This window comes from Pavona decussata, unplaced genomic scaffold (assembly GCF_977016875.1).
Source record: "Pavona decussata unplaced genomic scaffold, jaPavDecu1.1 SCAFFOLD_64, whole genome shotgun sequence".
NCBI classification, from domain to species: domain Eukaryota; kingdom Metazoa; phylum Cnidaria; class Anthozoa; order Scleractinia; family Agariciidae; genus Pavona; species Pavona decussata.
The window spans coordinates 756,511-776,170 of record NW_028145484.1 but is presented as its reverse complement, the minus strand read 5'-3'; the positions used below and the strand labels follow the sequence as shown (position 1 = coordinate 776,170).

The 19,660-nt window shown below is 37.9% G+C and overlaps 1 protein-coding gene across 1 annotated transcript; it reads left to right on the top strand.

Annotated features, from left to right (window-relative positions):
* The first annotated feature begins 1,178 nt into the window (after positions 1 to 1,178).
* LOC146478297 (ATP-binding cassette sub-family B member 10, mitochondrial-like) lies at positions 1,179 to 19,477 on the top strand. The gene is made up of 15 exons (XM_085111825.1): positions 1,179 to 1,775; positions 2,599 to 2,805; positions 3,821 to 4,023; positions 4,619 to 4,753; positions 5,342 to 5,412; positions 5,870 to 5,945; positions 6,485 to 6,620; positions 8,368 to 8,463; positions 8,656 to 8,945; positions 9,791 to 9,971; positions 10,849 to 10,892; positions 11,312 to 11,346; positions 12,797 to 16,560; positions 17,013 to 17,093; positions 17,678 to 19,477. Exons 1-13 carry the CDS (start codon positions 1,397 to 1,399, stop codon positions 13,026 to 13,028), a joined length of 2,085 nt encoding a protein of 694 aa, XP_084967951.1. The 5' UTR covers positions 1,179 to 1,396; the 3' UTR covers positions 13,029 to 16,560; positions 17,013 to 17,093; positions 17,678 to 19,477.
* Positions 19,478 to 19,660: the final 183 nt, after the last annotated feature.

Below are 19,660 nucleotides of genomic sequence, written 5' to 3'. Positions count from 1 at the left end.
GAACCTCATTATGAAAGCGACGCTAAGTGCAAAGGTTTTATTATGAAAATTAGTTTTCATTCATATGCAAACGAATTAAATTTCATATAAAAAGCTTTGCATTTAGCCTCGCTTTCATAATGAGGCTCACAGCAACTCGGAAATGGCCTAATAAACACCTTTCCTGGGGGTAGTGGGGTTGAGCGTGTGGGTCATTTCTGAATAGACCAAGCTCTTAGCTTCAGATATAAGAACTTCGTTGCCTGCCGGGGACGACCTGCACCGTTTGCAAAGTCTTACATGGTTGGTCAAGAGGACAAAAAAAAAAACGAACAACAGAACAATGTTCCAAACTCTAAAAACCTGCAATGCAGCTGCAGGTTATCAGGGTCCAGTGAAAATAGAGATTTTGACGGGTGCAGGTCTACTTAGTCTCCTTCGCAGCCTTTTGGGGTGTCACGCAACGCTTCCCCCCAAAAGAACGTTGCGTGACATCCCAAAAATGGCTTCGAAGGAGACTAAGGTCTACTGGTCTACCGTGGAAAATATGCAAAGTAACTGTAACTATACATATATAAAAATCATCTTGCCGTAATAAAATAATGAAATATCAGGAGATGAAATTTCTTGAGGCCATTTGGATATACTTGAGGCTTATTTTATTTTATTTGACACAAAAAGTAGAAAATATGAGTATAAATAGCAGCAAGGTTACACACGTAATGTAAAAGAAAATTGAGGGTGAAGCTGAAACCATAGGAAAGGTTGGTACCTAGGAGTCACTGTATTTGTTTTTCCTGGCTGAAAAAATATGATGGAGAAAAGAAATCAGCCTTGTGTTCAGGAACTACATTTTGGAGTGAGCTTTGGTTTTCTGACTCAGACTAAGGGATTTCAGACGCCATTTTCCATTAACTGAGACAAAAAAAATTCCCCTGCAAATCTGATGTCCAGTGTGGGCCTGCGATTCCTGTGATACACTGCATAGTGACGCATGCCGTCCATGCCATCTTCCTGGTCTGAATTGTTCCAGACTATCACGTATTGAAGAGCAAAATTGTGTGAACAACACCCCCACCAAACCCTTGTTTTCGCTCTGTCTTCTCCGAGGATGGACCGCAGGACCCTGGGTACGAGAATACTGTTGGCCGCAGTTTCCTTGTCAGCGGTGGTGTGTTCGTTTAAGTGTACATGAAGTGTCTACATGAAGTAAAGGGAAATTATTGCAACAGATTACAAGAATGATTAGTGAAGCTTCATGACAACTCAGGAGAGAAAATACACTCAGCCTGGTTACTATCCAGCTAAAGTATGCGGTGATGGAAAATATTTCGTTTGCGATAGTTGCCAGTGAAGATTTTGGAGCCAGCCTTCAGTACTTACTGCAGAGTATAAGGCCTCTTCTCTTGAACCGATCATGTCTGCTTGTGCAATTGCTTCTCTGCAGGGAAGACTTCTCAACAAGTCCCCTCTAAAACTCCCAATACTACTGAACGCTTGCCGAAGTTTTCGCTCACAACTTAATCCTTACAGGTTGCGTTCTTATAGGGCAGAATCTGGAAACAACTCGCTCAGAAGTCGGAATTTATTCGGTTGGAAAAACCAAGAGATATTGGCCCGGGAGAAAGTAGGGTTGTCAGCTTCTTCAGTGCGTACATTCAGAAGCGCAAATCATGCCAACAACGAGGAAGAGGATTCGAAAGTCGAACAACAAAGCCCTGCCAAGAAACAGCTGAGGTCTGAAGATATCTTTCGGATATTATCACTCGCTAAACCAGAGTACAAGAGCCTTGCTGGTAACTGATTGTTTTTGAATAGTAACTAATACTAACTAGCATACCTCAGTGACCGACTATCGCGTAACGCGCAATCTGATTGTCTACACAGGTGCTGTCTATCGATCGATAGACGGCAGTTTGTCAGAGCGCGCGCAATTTAGCATGCATCATTGCACAAATACAACAAAATTTATGAAATATAACGATTTTTTTGCTTCATAGATCGATCACTGAGGTATGCTAAAACAGTTAGACGGCTCGCTCTCAGTTTCTATCGCCTTTGATAGTTGGCTCGGGGCTTCGCCCCTCGCCAGTTATCAGCCGATAGAAACCTCGAGCTTGCCGTCTAATTGTTAACTAGCTAAGTTTGCAATTTCCATTATACACCTATCAATGGTTTGCCCCAGGTTGGGGGTGGGGGGGAAGGGGGCAGGCAACCCCATGGGAATTTGACATTTTTAGGTTTCTAAAATTGATGTCAATTTCCCCACCCTTGGGTCTCCATTAAGAGTCAAATCATTGATCTCAGGCACTCGCAACACTTTATTGCAGAAAGACAAAGACAATCAAGTAAATTCGTGCCACGAGCCAAAGTGACCCACATGGCCAAAGCTTAACCCAGTTTCTGTAGCATGAAGTAACTTGGAGTATTGCTGCTCCCCGTGGATGGAATGCTAGTCCATCACAGGGTTGTCCCAGCAGTATGTTGCAGGTATCCATTTATACACTTGGGTGAAGAGAGACAATGTGGAGCAAAGTTTCTTGCAGAAGGTATCATTACTGAAAAATTCAATCAAGCAACCTTAAATCATTTAACTTTTTTTGTTGTTATTACCTGCAGGAGCCATTGGTCTTTTGTTTATATCGTCAGCAGTCACTATGTCTGTGCCATTTTGTATGGGAAAGATTATTGACATCATTTATACGTCAAGTCAAGATACCACGCAAATGGTGGAAACTCTGTCCTTTGTTTGTAAAGTCCTTTGTGGGGTGTTTCTGTTGGGTGGTGCAGCCAACTTTGGAAGAGTGTACCTCATTCAAACATCTGGTGAGTAAACAATAATTTTCGGGATCAAAAATTTATATCGAGATACGAGCTCTCTATGCCATCTCAGAATCTTTGCCAGGCTCGGACATTGAATCGTGGCGTTGGATACAAACTCCTAGCGATCTACCGGGACGTTTTGTCACGTGATATTTTATCAACTTAATCATGTGACAAAACGTCCTACACCACTTGACAAAGATTCTGAAACGGAATTGAAAGCTCGTATCGCAATGTAAATTTTTGATCCTGAAAATGAAACTTTTGAAATACAATATGACAAAATCAAGGAACAACTTTTTCCCTAATATTGATATTAACTTTATTGCCTTTTTATTAATGATCAAATAATTGAAGGGGTGCTTGGAAAAAAGCCCTAAGTGACACCTGATAGACTGCCAGATTCTCCTAACAAATTTCCTTGTTCTACCTTCTACGAACAAAGGAGAATTTAACATGAGATCAAGAATCACTTAGGGCTTTATTCCACGCACCCCTTCAATTGAAGGTCACATACAAATAATTAGCTTCTCTTGAGAAGTTAAAGCAAAGTTTAAACATCGCTGTTCTTTTATAAATAATGTAAAATTGTGGTTGTTGTTGTAGTAACCTTTGTTGGTATTATGGTTGAGTGCTGATTATTATACATGAGAGTATCATTTTGTTGATTGGAAAGATGTTGATTTGACCTTTGTTTAAGTGTCAGCATTATGTTAAGTAAGTAAACTTTAGTTTGCATTAAAAAAATGTCAGCATTATTGTTGTAATGCGCATTTGATCATGTCTTTATTGCATGTTAGACTGTGCAATATAAGAAATAAACATTATTATTATTATTATTATAACTATTATTATTATTATTGTTATTATTGTTATTAGTATTAGAAAAACAAAAGCTAAAAAAAATTTTGCCATAATTATAACTGAAGAAATGGATTAGTTTTTCAAGGACAGACCTGTGAATTTTGTCATGGATGGCATTAAGTTGACATTTCTTGGTCTGTACTGACATTTTTAGGTCAGAAAATCATCAAGCGGTTGCGTGAAAGACTATTCAGTTCCATACTTAGGCAAGAAACAGCATTTTTTGATCGAACAAGAACTGGAGAGTTGATCAATCGTTTGTCAGCTGACACAATCCTGGTTGGTAAGGCTGTGACAGACAACGTGTCTGATGGATTGAGGGCTGTGGCCCAGTCGGTGGCTGGCGTCTCCATGATGGTAAGCACAGAATGAACAGCATAATTTCTAAAACATGATCTATTTTGAGAAATATGTTGCAAATTCAATCACCATTCAGTGAGCTTGAGGTAAAAAAACCCTTTGTTTGCTCCACCGACTGACATGTATCATATGAAGGGGTGCGTGGAATAAGGCAAAAAGTGACTTTTGATATAAGGTAAAATTCTCCTTTTGTTTCTCAAGTGAATACAAGGCAATTTGGAAGGAGAATCTGGAGGTGTGGTGGAGGGGGTGGTGGTGGATCTCAGTAGACATACAGTTTATAGGAGCCAAGTGAAGGGCTGCCCGGAAAAAAAGCCCAAAGTGACTTCTGATAAATTGCTAGATTCTCCTTCCGAATTTCCTTGTATTCACTCGTGAAACAAAATGAGAATTTGGCCTTACATCAAAAGTCACTTAGGGCCTTCTTTCGCCATCCCTTCAACTGATCCCGTCGCTGTTCCTCCATTACTGGTTCACCCTGGCCAGTATTTCTTCCCAGGTACTAACGTGGACTTAGTTGCATGTCTTTGAGTAACTTAGTGGGAGCAATTTATTTCCACAATTTTCTCATTCATGTCACTCCATCTTCCAGTTTTATGTGTCACCCAAGCTGGCTAGCATTGTTCTTGGAATCGTACCTCCTGTTGCTATTGCCATTGTCATGTACGGACGGTACCTGCGAAATATCACTAAAAGAACTCAGGACTCCTTGGCTCAGTCAACTCAGGTATAGACCTTTTTCATAAATGGCAGCCAATAAATTATTTTTTTGTTTTGATGAAAATTAGCCCTACTAGCCTCGTCAGCATGTGCAAAATTCAAAAGAATTTTTACTCTGAAATGAGGTTAGTAGGGCTAATAAACATATATTGAAAAGAATAATAAATCGGCCGCTATTTATGAAAAAGGTCTATTTGACTAACACTAATTTTGTGAAGAATTTATTCTTGTTATATTTGCTATCATCAACTTCTTTTTGACTCAAGTTTTCAACATGTGTTTTAGTTAACTTTATAAGTTTATTAAATTTTTCTCTCTCTTAGCCTTAGTACTGATATTGTGGTGAGAAATGTCATATTATCCTAGAATGGTGGACGGGAAATGGAATTGGAAAGTTTGGAACGGTGGCTTGAACTACTGAAAATGATGGATTGGGGAGTGAGATTGACCCCTCTCTTTCTTGTTAGATTCTGGCTAGTTAGCCATTAACCCATAACATGGTTAAATCAGTGAAGAATCACTGGCAATATAATTACTTCAAATAAGGTATGTTTATTTTCAAAACCTGACAATATACATTATTTACAAATTCTAGGTTGCTGAAGAGAGAATCAGCAACATACGAACTGTGAGGGCATTTGGACAAGAACTGAAAGAGATTCAAAAGTGAGTGTATTATTAAATTATTGTTGTTGTAATTATATTTTCTAATGTTCACAGTGGAAAGTTCTCAATGATGGGATGATGGCACTGCTCAGCTGTCAAGTCAGTCTCAGACAGAGAACACCTTTGTTGTTGTTATTATCATTGTCATTAGTATCATCGTTATCATTTTTCTTCTTCTTCTTCTTCTTCTTCTTCTTCTTCTTCTTCTTCTTATTATTATTATTATTATTATTATTATTATTTTTCTTTTTCTTATTTTTATTAAATGTTACTAATTCTATGGAAAGGCTTGCTTGATATCTTACCCCCATTGTCCTATTTAGCAAAAAAAAAAAATTTGCAGGCCATTTTTTTTTCGACAATAATATTTATTTACCCTTGACAGTGTTCTCCTCCTGTTACTATTACATATACTGTTTTGTTATATGATATCAATAATAATATTTATTTCAACTAGGTACGCAGACAGTGTACATGATGTTTTCAAACTGGCAAAGAAAGAGGCTGTTGCAAGAGCAGTGTTCTTTGGATTTGTAAGTTTTCTTGCTTTATAAATATCATTTCTGAATTTGTCTGATTGACCTATGTTTACAATCCATGTCACCTCGCATGCAATGTTCTGACAAAATAGTTTTTTGTATATGTATTTAAAGAAATGTGATAGGCCTGGTGAGTATAAAATGACAGAAGTATACCATACCATATGCTTAAATGTGGTCCCTTGGGTTATCCACTTCAGTGAGGTTCTCTGTTTGTCAGTTTTTTCCCATCCATCCCTCCCTTTCACTCAGTCTTACTTTGATATTATTAATTTTATACACATGTATAATTATATGGTTCCAGAAAATATCTATACACTTCCCCCATCCCCCAGAAGGGACTGAAAATTCCAAGGGATGGGGGCTCTCAAGGGCCAACAAATTTAAAAAAAAAATCCAATCGGGTAAGGGATCTTAGAAAAAAAATCCCTTCTGGGGGAGGGGGGAGTATGGTTATTTTCTGGAACTACACAATAGAAATTAAGTGCAATGATGATGAAGGTGATAAAAGAAATCTCTGTGTTTTATTTCAGACTGGACTGTCTGGTAATGTGATCATGCTTTCTGTCCTGTATAGTGGAGGAATGATGATGACTGATGCACAGATCTCTGTTGGTGATCTCACTTCTTTCCTGCTCTATGCTGGGTTTGTGGGGATATCCTTTGGAGGTAAGAGAAACCTCTGATCAAGTTAATTGGTTAAGCTGTTGTGGTCTCCCTGTCTAAACGCCATTTGTTATTTTTGTTTCTTTTTAGTGCATGGGCAAGTAAGCATATGGAATTTTTCTTGGAGTACTTAACATATGCCTCCTTGTCTATAGTAAAAACATAAAGGGAAGGAACAGACCAGGCCCTGGTTGTTCAAAGAGCGGATAGCGAGATCCAGCGGATAAATCGCAATCCAACAGATAAAATGTACTCCAATGAATACATGTAGATTTTATCTGCTGGATAAAGTTATTCATTCTTTAAACAACTGGGGCCAGGTGTCAAAGCACTGATCTTGAGGAACAGCTAGTTTCGATTAACATTTGACACACATAAATATTCTAGACCACTATGCCTTCACACTAAAGACACTAATGTCTAAAACTAATAATAATAAAAGTGGTTGGTTAAAGTGCCTATGAACCGAAAATTGTTTTTATTTAGTTTTAAAGGTTACGTTAAAAAAATGCAGGTTTCCAAAGTTTGAGAACTCTAGGTTTAAAAATGTCGATTTTACAAGCCTTCAAAGTCGTGCTATTTTACCCTAAAAATGGTCAGGGGAATGGGCCGAGATTTTTCCAAATTCACCAAACCGTGACGTCACTTTGTTGCCACGGGTTTGTTTGCGTTGTCAAAGTGCCTTGTTGGGAAGTGAGCGAGCTTGGAAGGAAACATGTCTAGTGATTCAGAAATGAGCGAATTTTCAGATATGTCCAGTAACCCCGAGGACGAAGATGTCGAAGAGGGAGACGATGAAGATTACGATGTAATTTATAGCGAAATTACGCCATATCAAGACGAACCACAAGAAGCATGAAACTTTTCTCAACTGTCGTTTACTTCGCTCGCTAAGTTCTTCTTGACCTGGTGGAGTAGTAGTATCCCTTGTTGGGATCGCGTCCTTTTTCAGGCAATACTTTACTTTCATCCCCGCGGCCTCCATGCTGCTTAGAACGGATAAACTGCGTTCATAACACGAATCCTCGAAATGAGCTGAACAGAGTGAAGTGTATTTTGACGTCGGGTTCTTGAAATCATGCCTATGTCTACGGACAAACTGGACCCATTTGGCCCTCACAGCCGGATTAGCGGGAAATTGGTACATTCGTATACCCGGGGTAAACGATCTGTTTTGGCAGCTTTGCTGGTTGGCGTACCAGCAACGCAATACTGCCCTCGCTCCCTCTTTTCCTCCATATTGCGGGAACGAATTTGGCAACAAAGTGACGTCAGAGGTTGATATCACGTAATATTTTGGCCACGTGATTCAAATACCATTTTTGAGAGTAAAATGGCACGACTTTAAAGGCTTGTAAAATCGTCATTTTTAAGTCTACAGTTCTCAAACTTTGGAAACCTGTATTTTTAAAGGTAAACTTTAAAACTAAATTTAAAAAATGTTTGCTTCATAGGCACTTTAAGATTAGTTATTAAGTCTTTTCAGCCTCTGGCCATGAAGAGTAGCAAAAGAGTGCAAATCAGTTACTTTAGTTGCTTTTAATATTATTAATTTAATTCTATATATCATCACTACAAGAATGTAAGAATCAACCATGTACATTGAAAAAGAGCACAAATAAAAGATTATTATTATTATTATTATTATTATTATTATTATTTTTATTATTATTATTATCATTATTATTATTACTATTATTATTAAAATACTTTCTTTCTTTTTAATTATATTTTGGTCATTTGTTTTTAGGCCTAAGCTCATTTTACTCTGAACTTATGAAAGGGATTGGTGCAAGTAGCCGATTGTGGCAGCTGATCGACAGGAGCCCCTCCATACCCCTGTCAGGTGAGATGTAAGTCGAATTAGGGTGATCCCCTCAAAATAAAGGTCGATGAGAAGTTTTTTAAAGCTAATTTGAATATGGAGTGTAAGATAAATTCAGCTGATTGGGTTAATGAAAATCACTGTAGCTTTAATGTGAAAACCAATCTGCACTGTACTGGTCCAATTTCTTTGCTTTTATTTGTTTTACAATAGGAGGTTTACGACCTGACATACATGATTTGAAAAGAGGGATCCAGTTCAAAGATGTCCACTTTGCTTACCCATCACGATCTGATATGCCAATCTTTCGTGGACTTGACCTTGAAGTCCCTGCAGGATCTGTCACTGCAGTTGTAGGCCCAAGTGGTTCTGGGAAAAGTACTCTAGGCTCATTACTGCTGCGCCTGTATGATCCTGTTCATGGTCAGGTGATTGTTGGAGGGCACGATGTACAAGCTCTGTCACCTGATTGGCTAAGGGGTGCCATTGGAACAGTTCATCAGGTACAATATTTAACGTGATGCAAGACAATGTTATTTTGTTGGAAAATTTTATAATACAGAGAGTAAAGAAAGTGATTTATGCAATGCCCCATACAAAACCTTTCAAAATATTTGGTATATTACATTTTAGTATAGGGTTTTACAGTTGCAGTTTTAAAACGTGGGAAAAGGGTCAAGTCTGAGACTTGGAGAATTTTCATTGAAAAGCTTAGCAAGAAAAGTGATGCTCTTGACTCACTAGAGGGAAGAGTTGGGAGAAGGGGCAAGGATATGTATTTGAGTTTGAAAGTGAATATATAAATTTATAAGGATTTTGAGGTGCTTGAAATTCATTATATTGGTAATTTTTGATAAAAAAAAAACCCTGTTTGCTAGCAAGATTATGAATAATACTTATGGGAATGGTACCATCCTTTTGTCTTTGGAGAGGGGATGGGGTAATGGAGGCTTGCTTTTGCCAATGTTTTGATTTGTTCAGACATTAAAATACCCACTAAGTTGTCTAGTGTGATGATGTTTCTTTTAAGTGAATGCAAGACTGTCACTAAGTTTTTTAGTTTGTAGCGTAAGGGTAATAACCCCCCCCCCCTCCCCCTGGGATTATTCTCTTAAGTTTTGTCAATGCTTTGGTTTTCTATCAAAATAGGAAGGTGTCAATATTGCAAGAGCCAAGGGAAATTCCCGGACCATTCCTGACAGCTCTGGAAAGACCCTAGCTCTTCAGTTGAAGTGATGGGGGTCTTCCACTCACAAAATACTTAATCTGCAGTTTATATTAGATTTCATGTGATCATTGTTATTCATGTATTCACTTTCTTGTAACTGGTGTCTTTTTTTTTTTCAAGGAGCCAATCCTATTCTCATCCTCTATTGCTGACAACATTGCATATGGTGCAGGCACAGGACAACCAGTCAGCAGTGATGACATCATGGATGCAGCAGTACAAGCCAATGCTTATGGCTTTATCAAGAGCTTTCCTAAAGGATTTGACACTGTTGTGGGAGAAAGAGGGCAAATGCTGTCAGGTTGGTTCACATACCTGAGTTTATTTTCCAACTCACTATTAATTTTTATACTGTTCGAGTAACATGCAGAATGACCACTAATATGCCTCAATATTTGACTGTACAGTAAGTTATCTGTACAGTAGAGGACTGGTTTGGTGGTTTTTTGCACAGTAAAAGCCATTTTACTAACACTTGCACACTTATCCTGTTTCTGTTTCCCTCATAGTTTTCATCGCTGTTATTTTATTAAATGTGAATAGGGAGAAACAAAGGCTTGGAAAAAAATCCGAGTCCCAGATGGGATTTGAACCCACAACCCTCCGTGATCTAGTCGGATGCTCTAACCACTGAGCTACTGGAGACTCTATGGTGAGCAAGGGTCAGTGCATGACTGTGTAGCTGCGCGATGCGGTTCCAGTCGATACCCACAATTTGACCCTTGCTCACCATAGAGTCTCCAGTAGCTCAGTGGTTAGAGCATCCGACTAGATCACAGAGGGTTGTGGGTTCAAATCCCATCTGGGACTCGGATTTTTTTTCCGAGTCTCCGTTTCTCCCTATTCACATTTTTAATATCCTGTTGTTGTTGTTGTTTCGCCGTTTGTTATTTTATTAGTTATGAAAATCACTTATTAGATGTTTTGGTTCCAAGATTGCTTTTTAATTATTTTTACTCACTGTATAATTTTGTCTCACCCTGTGGGTTCATCAAAAATATATACAGCACAACTTGTAAAAATAAACTGCAGTACTACACACCAAAACATTGAACAAGATATACGTATTTTCACATAACAATTTACTGTTAATACCCCTGGTTTATCAGTTGTACAAGTTTCTCTTTGTTTGCTATCTTGCACTACTTTTGTTTTAACTGGTACATTCTCCACCTCAGGGGGTCAAAGACAGCGAATTGCGATAGCGAGGGCAATATTAAAGGTATGTGACAGCAGAAGCAGTTCTCTTTTTTTGTAATATTAGTGTAGTTAAATGATTGGCCTTAGACCCTTTCACTCCACATGCAGTGGTCCCCAGTCAAAGGACCTCCTGATCGTTCTTCCCAAAACAATTTCAAAACAGTTGTTGTTGTTGTTGTGCTTTGAGTCCTTGTCAGCCTTATGCACCAATAAGGATTAACAATAATAATGGTTTACTGGTTCTTCATGGCTTTTCACATTCTTCCTCCAGCCACTCCTGCTCTTAACAGTTAGAATCTTCAGCTACTGTTAGCTTTGTGACGTAGCAAGAAAATGGGGTTCAACTCCTGTTGAGGTCTTGAAATTGTTCCATTGTTGTCCCATATGCATGCTAGTATAACAAACTGTTCTTCTTTTTTTTTCTCCTTTTTTTGTTTTCAGAACCCTTCCATCCTGCTGCTTGATGAGGCTACAAGGTACTGCGCATTTTTTTTATTATAATTATTTGCTTGTTTTCTAAAGTAGCTTATGACCAGTGTTAAGATATACAAAAGCTGAGCAAAATGTAGCCCAGGTTCGCTCAGTCAAAGGGCTGACTCTTCAAACGTCAGCTCTCAAATCTCTTTTTGGTGGCCAAATTGCCTCATCAACTCATTTAATAATAAACAACACGAAATTCTTGCTTCCACTCTCCCATCAATGCAGCACACAGTTTCTTTAAAAACCAGCCTCCTTATCTAATGCCCAGTGTAGCAAATTTCAATCTCCAAGTAACCACTCTTTAGAGACACTCAGTGAATCATTAAGGAAACTCAAGTCGTTGACTTTAAATTGCAATAGGCCCTTTGCAGCTTGCAGTCACATGGTACAGTATCCGCCATGCTGGAGAATAAGTTGCGCACTTAGAAGACTTAAAAATCCAAAACAAAGCGACTTCAATCAGGTACACTTGAATTTTCTTTGTTTTGGATGTCTCAATGCGTAGCTTGTTCTCCAGCGTGGTGGATCTTGTACCATGTGACCGTTAGCTGCAAAGGACCCATTGGGATGATCATTGGCAGAGTATAGTGAATGCCGTTAAGCCCAATAGTGACTAGCATCTGAATTCTCCCTACAATATCACTACTTGGTCAGACATAAGGTCATGAGATAAAAAAGGATATGATCACTAAAGATGAAATGTCTAATGTTGCAACATATTAAACACATTACGCTCTGTTTTTTTTTTTTTTTATTGATTCATTCATTCATTCACTCACTCACTCACTCACTCACTCACTCACTCACTCACTCACTCACTCACTCACTCACTCACTCACTCACTCACTCACTCACTCACTCACTCACTCACTCATTCATTCATTCATTCATTTATTTATTTATTTATTTATTTATAAGAACCTTTTTTATGAGTACATCGAGGCTGAGATAATTTTAACCAAAATTTTAAGAACGTATTAAGAACATTCCTCAGGCTGAGAGTCGATTAAGAACGTTTTTATTTTGCTAATCTGTATGTAAAATCAAGGTAACAAATGTCAATTAACCAAAATACTTAAGGGATTGTTTTGTATAACATTAACAATGGTGACACACATCTCGGTTTGTCATAATCAGCAGTTCTTGATACCATATCTCAGCAGGCAATGCACTTTGATAGCTTTCCTGGTCACGTCTGCATTGATTTACTGAAGTACATGTAGTGTACCATGTAATTTAAGAAAATCTTAAGAACGTTTTCAGCCTCAAATCGCAAAAAAATATGATATCGTTCAGCCTCAGCTCCAAAATTAGACGTTCTTATATATATAAAAAAAACAGAGTGTATCCCAAATGTTATCATTAGAAGTATATTGAGCACAGTCAGGAGAATATCTATGTTGATATTAAGGCTTATAAAGGGTTAAACCAGTTTCTCTCTTTTAGTGCCTTGGATGCTGAAAGTGAGCACTTGGTTCAAGAGGCCCTTGAACGGCTCATGAAGGGTCGGACTGTCATCACCATTGCACATCGCCTCTCGACCATCAAAAATGCCGACAATATTGTTGTACTGAACGATGGGCAAATCTCCGAGGCTGGCTCATACGCTCAGCTCATGGAAGATCCTGGTGGTTTGTTCAGGAAACTGGTTGAGAAACAAACTATCGGACTTCAGTAACTAATTGATGAACTTGTCAGGTCATGTACCAACCTCCTTGATTTAGTTAGAGAATCCAAAACAATCGAACAAAAAGAGCTGTTTGTTTGGTTGTTTTGTGTCCGTTCTGGCATAAACAACAGGTTGATCTGCGGTTTTATGAATTGATAGAATGTGCTTCAAAGCAAATTCGTGGGAGGTATGCATAATCACCCAGAAATGTTTGGCCCTGGAAATTTTAGTCTGCGAGCAGACGTGAAGCAAAGGAAATAGGGGACGTTTTTGGGGGGAATGGTTATAACCCACTTAGACCACCTCTCCTCCAAATGACTCGGGATCTACCCCTTATTTTTGCTTTTTAATGGTTTGATCAATAAGTCAGACAAATGGAAGAAGATCTCTCACTTTGTTAAGTTTGAAATGTCACAGTACTTTTGCGATAACAAGCAAGGGATGCTGATTGTGACTATATAAGTGAGAGGGTGCTTATTGGAATAAATATGTCAGGCGCTAAAATGAGTTATCTCTCAGCGTCAGTTACTGTTCACAAATGATCTGAATGATACTCATAACATAGCATTAGGTAGTAGAGATTTCCAATGAAGATATTTTCTGTGATTATTGGTCTTGACCTGACAAGGTATCGTCTCACACAACCCCCTCCTATTAGCTAGCCCAAGAAAACCAGACTGGCCTCAGGGAGGGAAAAAAGATGGTGAATTTAGCAAGCTGTGGCACCTGACGTGCCCTGAGCTGCCCTTATGCCAAACGCCACTAAAATTTATAGTGGCTCAACTCGTAGTCATAACTCTGTGTATTAATACCCGGTCCTACTCCTTTTAAAGAATAACTAGCCATTGTAGAATTGCAAGGAGGCGAGGGTCGTTATAGGAAGGTTTCAGTGAGAGTATTTGAACGAATTCGTCAATAATAGAGAGATTTAGAATCGCGTTTACGGGAAACGGCAAACGTGAAGTACATAGAAGGGAATAGTGCAAAACAATTCTGACCTTTGATGCTAACGTAAAACGACTCAATTTTACTGAGAAACTGAAAACAGCGAGCGGCAAATGAAGTATAAACATGGTCACGTGGTCATTTCTGCCGTTGGCCATTTTCGGTAACCGTAATTCTAAATTTCTCTAATGACCAGGGGCCCGTTTGTCGAAAGTCCCGGTAACTTATCGGGCCCGGTAAGTATATTTTGAAATGTTTTTTCGCCGATTTCACAGTGATTACAGACATGGTACTTGGCCAATGTGTTCAAAGAATTAAAGGATTTTAAAACTTAGTATTCAAAGCTAACAAAAATTGACTTCTGTTAAGAAACATTTATCTCCAAAGACACTTATCGGGCCCGGTAAGTTACCGGACTTTCGAGAAACGGGCCCTAGGACAACGAAACGTGACCGACATTTTTATGTACGTTTATTTTTCTGCATCTACGTAAACCTGAAAAATAGTTGAAACATGAAGCAACATTATATTGTTGCAATTAATGACGTTTGTATTTCGTTTAGAACCTAAACTTTAGGTACAGCTGTTGTTACAAGTTGTTGTTACAGAAGTTGTTACAAGTTCATAAGTTTGTGGCTGTGACAACTAATTCATAGCTCGGTATACGTTTGACTGGTCTGAATGACCTCAATTTTTTTTATTACTCTCTAGTATGTGACTTGGACATTTTTATCAATGCATTGGAAGGATAAAGGAAATGTCGAAATTAGGTTTAAAAGGATACAGGTTAATTAAAGTTGAAAACGACTGTTTTCTTTTAATGATAATAACGATCTTGAAGGTACTAAAAGTAAAACTACCACACAATTATAAGTCAATGAAAACTGGAGAAATCGCTTTGCTGGCACTTCCGTAAACCTTTGATTAAGCGCCTGGGGCGCTTATTTCAAATTTAAGCTTCGGCATGAATCGCTCATTCGAGAGGGTGTGAGGGAGTTATTAATTTTTGCTAATTAGTAGCCAGGGGCCGGGTTGTTCAATAGCCGATTAGCGCTAATCCGTGATTAAAAGTTAACCGAGGTTTCCATCTCGCTCGTTTTTAAAGGCCAATTTTAAGCTAATGATGAAGAATAGTCTGAGCCAAACCTAAGAGACAAAAATCATTTGGAAGAAACCTTATTGATTAGCAATTAAGCTTGAATCAAAGTTTACGTTAACGCAAGATAAGCTTAATCGGGCCTTGAACAACTCGGCCCTGGTTGTTATTTATATTTTCAAATAATTTTTATTAATAATTTTTATTATTTTTGTAACATTTGCGTGTTATACAAACTGTTCATATTCTTTTGATGAAGGCAGACTTCGTATGCGCAACGTAAGTACATGGACCTTGAAATAGCCAGCGTAACAGTCATTTCCTTCTCCGCGGCAGCTTTCGTTCGCTTCTCGTCCTCCTTTCGAAAGGAAACGACTGTTACGCAGGCAAAGCAATGACTTGGAATAAAATAAAGTACTTTGTTATATTTTTAATGGTGTAGTCAAAACTAGTTCAACTTTGATTCTGAATTACGGATGACCGCGGTACAAAGTGAGGAGTAATAAGCATGACCAATACTTTATTTCGTTTTTTCATTACTCACCAAACTAAGCCCCTTGATTCGATGAAACAATGTCGTGGTGCTGAATAGCTGATATGAGATTTCGAGGGCCCCGGGTTCATCTTCCAAGCTAGTGGTCCTTGCCAACACGTGAAGTCACTTCACTTCAACTTAATATTAACTCAAAACGATCTGAAGACGGATTGAACATTTATCGCCGGGGCCGGGCAAGTTTTCCGAATCGGGGCTTTCTCGAGCTTTCGAGAAGCGGGTGCACCTTCGTTGGCCTGGAAATTTTTCTTCCTGCACTAATTTAAGATATTTGCTGTAAATTCTTTTCTTTCCACATGTTTTTCTAATTTTTCTTCTCCAGATCTTAACACAAACAAAGTGATAGCGTCTATTTTGAGTCAAGACTCTTAATCGTACATGCTCTACTTCGGAGAGAAGAAATTCCGTCCTTCGTCCTCGGGTTCCCTGGCCCCGTTCCAAATTTTACTCTTCCACGTGATTGATCACATGACTTGAAGTGCAAAGGCGGGAAATCTTGGCGCGGGGTTACGCGCTGTGGTGTCTTCGTCTCTTCGAGCTGAATGAACCCTAGTCTCTGCAAAGCTGTGAAGAAAAGTCGCTGAAAAATCCAGATAATCTTTTCCATCCTCTGTAAAACGAAGAATAAGACACAGGGAAAGTGCACAGAGTAATCATTTTATGACTGTTATTTGAGTATTGAAGGAAGTTACGAAAGAAAAGGACGGAAATATCAGTTGAACTACAGCGTTCACGGCGGGTGTTGAGGTATGAGGGAGAGAATCGAAAGAAGAAAACTCGGAAGCAAACTCGCCGAGGAGACAAAAAAGAACGCTTGACATTTGCAGAGAGGAAAAAGCAAAATAATACGTGAAACGAAACCTCTTACCCGCTTAATATGCTGAACTCAAATCAAGGCAAATTTTTGTTCAGGTTTGAAACTGCTCCCACGCTGAAAACGCTAAAAGGTGAGCGTTAACATAATTTTAAGCTTAATGGTGGCCTTTTATCTTCTCATAATTGGTCAAAGAATATTTCCTATTGTACAAGAAATGGTTGCATTTTTTCAGAGAAGATTGTCTTACTTATTAGCAAACTTTTTGCTAGGTAAAAAACCCCACTATTTGCTATGCATTTGTGCACAGCCCATGATTGTACATGCAGGACTGTCATACCAACCCTCTTCCAAACATGGCGAGCAAGAACAGAATTTGAGTTGAAAAATGTAGAAGCTTACATAATGTATGGAGCTGTGACGAAATCTTGCCCATTTTCCATCAAACAAAGGAGAAAGGCTAAATTATCAAAAAAAAGTCCAGATTTGCATTCATCCAAGTTGTCTTGCAGTCAATATAATATATAGTGTGTGCAGTTTTCAACTGAAATTGGTGAATGGTTCCTTTTTTAAAATAACTTTCAGTGTTGCTTGTCTTGAGAGAACTAAATGTAAAGATCTCTGCCAGGAACAGAAGAGCCTTACCACACCACTTAGGATCACACTGTAAGTGAATATAATGCGGTCTTTCATTTGATTTTAAATTGATGCATCTATATTTTATTGTCTAGGCGCATGTTTTGTCACTTTTCAGTGGCAAATTTCTCTTTGTTTGTACTGCATTCAGCTGCCAGATTTTTTTTCCTGTTTAAATCAATATAACCTGGTGAATATTTTCTGGCGCAATTTTTACTTTCACTGCATTTTTGCATAACTTTAAACTTGTTCCAAGGAAAAGTAAATTGCTGTGACTTTGAGTTCATGGAGCTCTGTTTTTTAGATTTCACAGAATGTTTTTAGATGAACTGGTGAAAGAGGGGTCATGGGGTTCTGCTACACGTCAAAGAGTTGAAAGATAATTTATAGATAATTTGTGAAATAAGGCAGCTCAAGTATGTTCACATGGAAGTCACAATCCCTTTTACCCTCCACCTGAATCCACCTGTCGTACGTGACCACTAAATTAGTGGTATGGCTGCAAGTTATTACTTGTAAGATTAAAAATTATGTAACATATGAAAGTTCCCCTGGAACTAGGACATTCAACCCAACAGTCTAGTAACTGTTAGTTGTATTCTGTTATTTTACAGAGCAATGTCAGTCATTGTAGCTGCAGGACCTACAGTCTGATCAAAGGAGGCAGAAGCTGGTTTGGTTTTATGATCCCTTACTCACAGGTGTTGCCCATTTACAACTTTGCAGACTTCCAACCAGCCATAATTTATTACCTGACCCTGACGGTAACAGCTAACAAATCACATGAAGAATATGGACTAATTTGCTTCAAGCAGATAACATTAATTTGTTAATTTTTCACAAAAATTAACATTTCAAGTGATCAAAGTACAAGTGCAAACCTCTAAAAATAGTACAATTTTAATTGTTGTAGAAGTACTTGGGGGAGTTCTTGATTCTTATTCACTGGACCACAAAAAAAAAACTACCATGGTGCACTTACATGTACATATGGCCAAAAACAACAATGTTAACAAGTGACGTTGCTTCTAGCAATAACCTTATAAGTATTTAACCAAATAAAAAAAGACTGTGAATTGAATCAGTTTTCAAAAAGACAAATCCAGTAAAATGGTATCATTATTTGGATCATAAGTGCTTCATGGCCAGTATAATAAATAATTATAGTGAACTGGGTTAACATTTCCGCCTATACAGCAAGCAATACATGTACAACTTTTTAAAATGTGGCCAAGTAAATTAGTTCATTTCAACTGATAAGGAAATAATTATTACCTGATGCAAACTGTCACAAGAGGGCCATTTTGAAAGCTTGAAACTATGATCGGAATTAAACAGTTGCTACAGTTATGAACTTTTCTCTTGTTGACTGTTTGCATCAGGCTATACAAATGGGCAAATAAATTAAACTTTCCGTCCGGGTCTGCAACATTGACAAACTTACATTAATACAATCTGTGTGTTTTCAAAGCATTTTAGACCAACTCTAGGCCTCAAATTATTGAGTTTTGTTTGTTTATACTAATGCAGCAAATTACAACCAGCAGCCTTATCTCATCCAAGAAAGCTATCCAGGTTTTGCAGTCACCATGCCATGGAGAAAGATCAGTTTTCTATAGAATAATTGAAGTTTGAATTAATACACTTGATATTACACTGAGACATGCTAAAGGTAATGGATAACAAAGGGGAACAGTGGACCAGGAGAACAAAAATAATGATTTAATCCCAATAAAAGTAAAATTAGTGAACTTATAACATGACACACCAGCTGCCTAAAATCAATTAATTGTATTTGTTTGTTTTATTTCCACTGTAGTTAAACCTTAGATTAGAATAATACTACAGTACAATACTACAATGTAATGCGATGAAAAAAAAACTTTAATTCAATCTACATATTAATATATGAAAAAAAGGAAAAAGGTAACAAAACACTGACACACTGGAAGCCACAAACTCGTAACTTAAATGCAGTGGCCTAAATGTCTCAAAAATAATTGTCTAATGTATTATTTGCAGTTGCAGTAGCACCTGAATAGTAAACTTATCCATAAGGTATGCAAGAAAGTTATCAATGGTTAGCTCACCATTGCATGTGAATGTGGAAAGAGGTGATTGTGATACTTGTAAGTTGCAAGTGTTTGATGAGTATTGAGAGTTTTAGTTGGGTATATTAGACACATAATTTGAAGCAGGAGACTACAGAAGAATCACCTTTCTTCTAGATGAACAAGTTAATGTACACATAACGGCTTGGCTGGGAACCACAGAGTCCTTGAAACCATTCCATACAACTTTTTTGGCTTTCTCAAGCATGATTTTTTTGCTAGATCAATGCACAACGTTTTTGTCTTATTGATGGAACCTACAGCTGAATTCGCTTCAAATTCATTAAATAAAAAGGTGTCAATGCAAGGACTACATGTTTGGAGGGAAATGGTAAGTAACACTTTCTTTTGTAACTTCTTAATTTTTAAACGATCATATTGCTTTATAACATAATGAACATATCAAGAAATTAATAAATGCAAAGGTTAAAAATGTGAATTTATTTTTCACAAAACCACAAACTATAGTGTTGTAAAAAAGGCTAT

What these genes read in the sequence shown, in the direction of transcription:
- LOC146478297 (XM_085111825.1), top strand. Translation starts at nt 1,397, where the DNA reads ATGTCTGCTTGTGCAATTGCTTCTCTGCAGGGAAGACTTCTCAACAAG. An exon ending in AAGAGGGCAAATGCTGTCAG is followed by an intron (nt 9,972 to 10,848) that starts GTTGGTTCACAT and finishes TCTCCACCTCAG; the next exon opens with GGGGTCAAAGACAGCGAATT. An exon ending in CTGCTTGATGAGGCTACAAG is followed by an intron (nt 11,347 to 12,796) that starts GTACTGCGCATT and finishes TCTCTCTTTTAG; the next exon opens with TGCCTTGGATGCTGAAAGTG.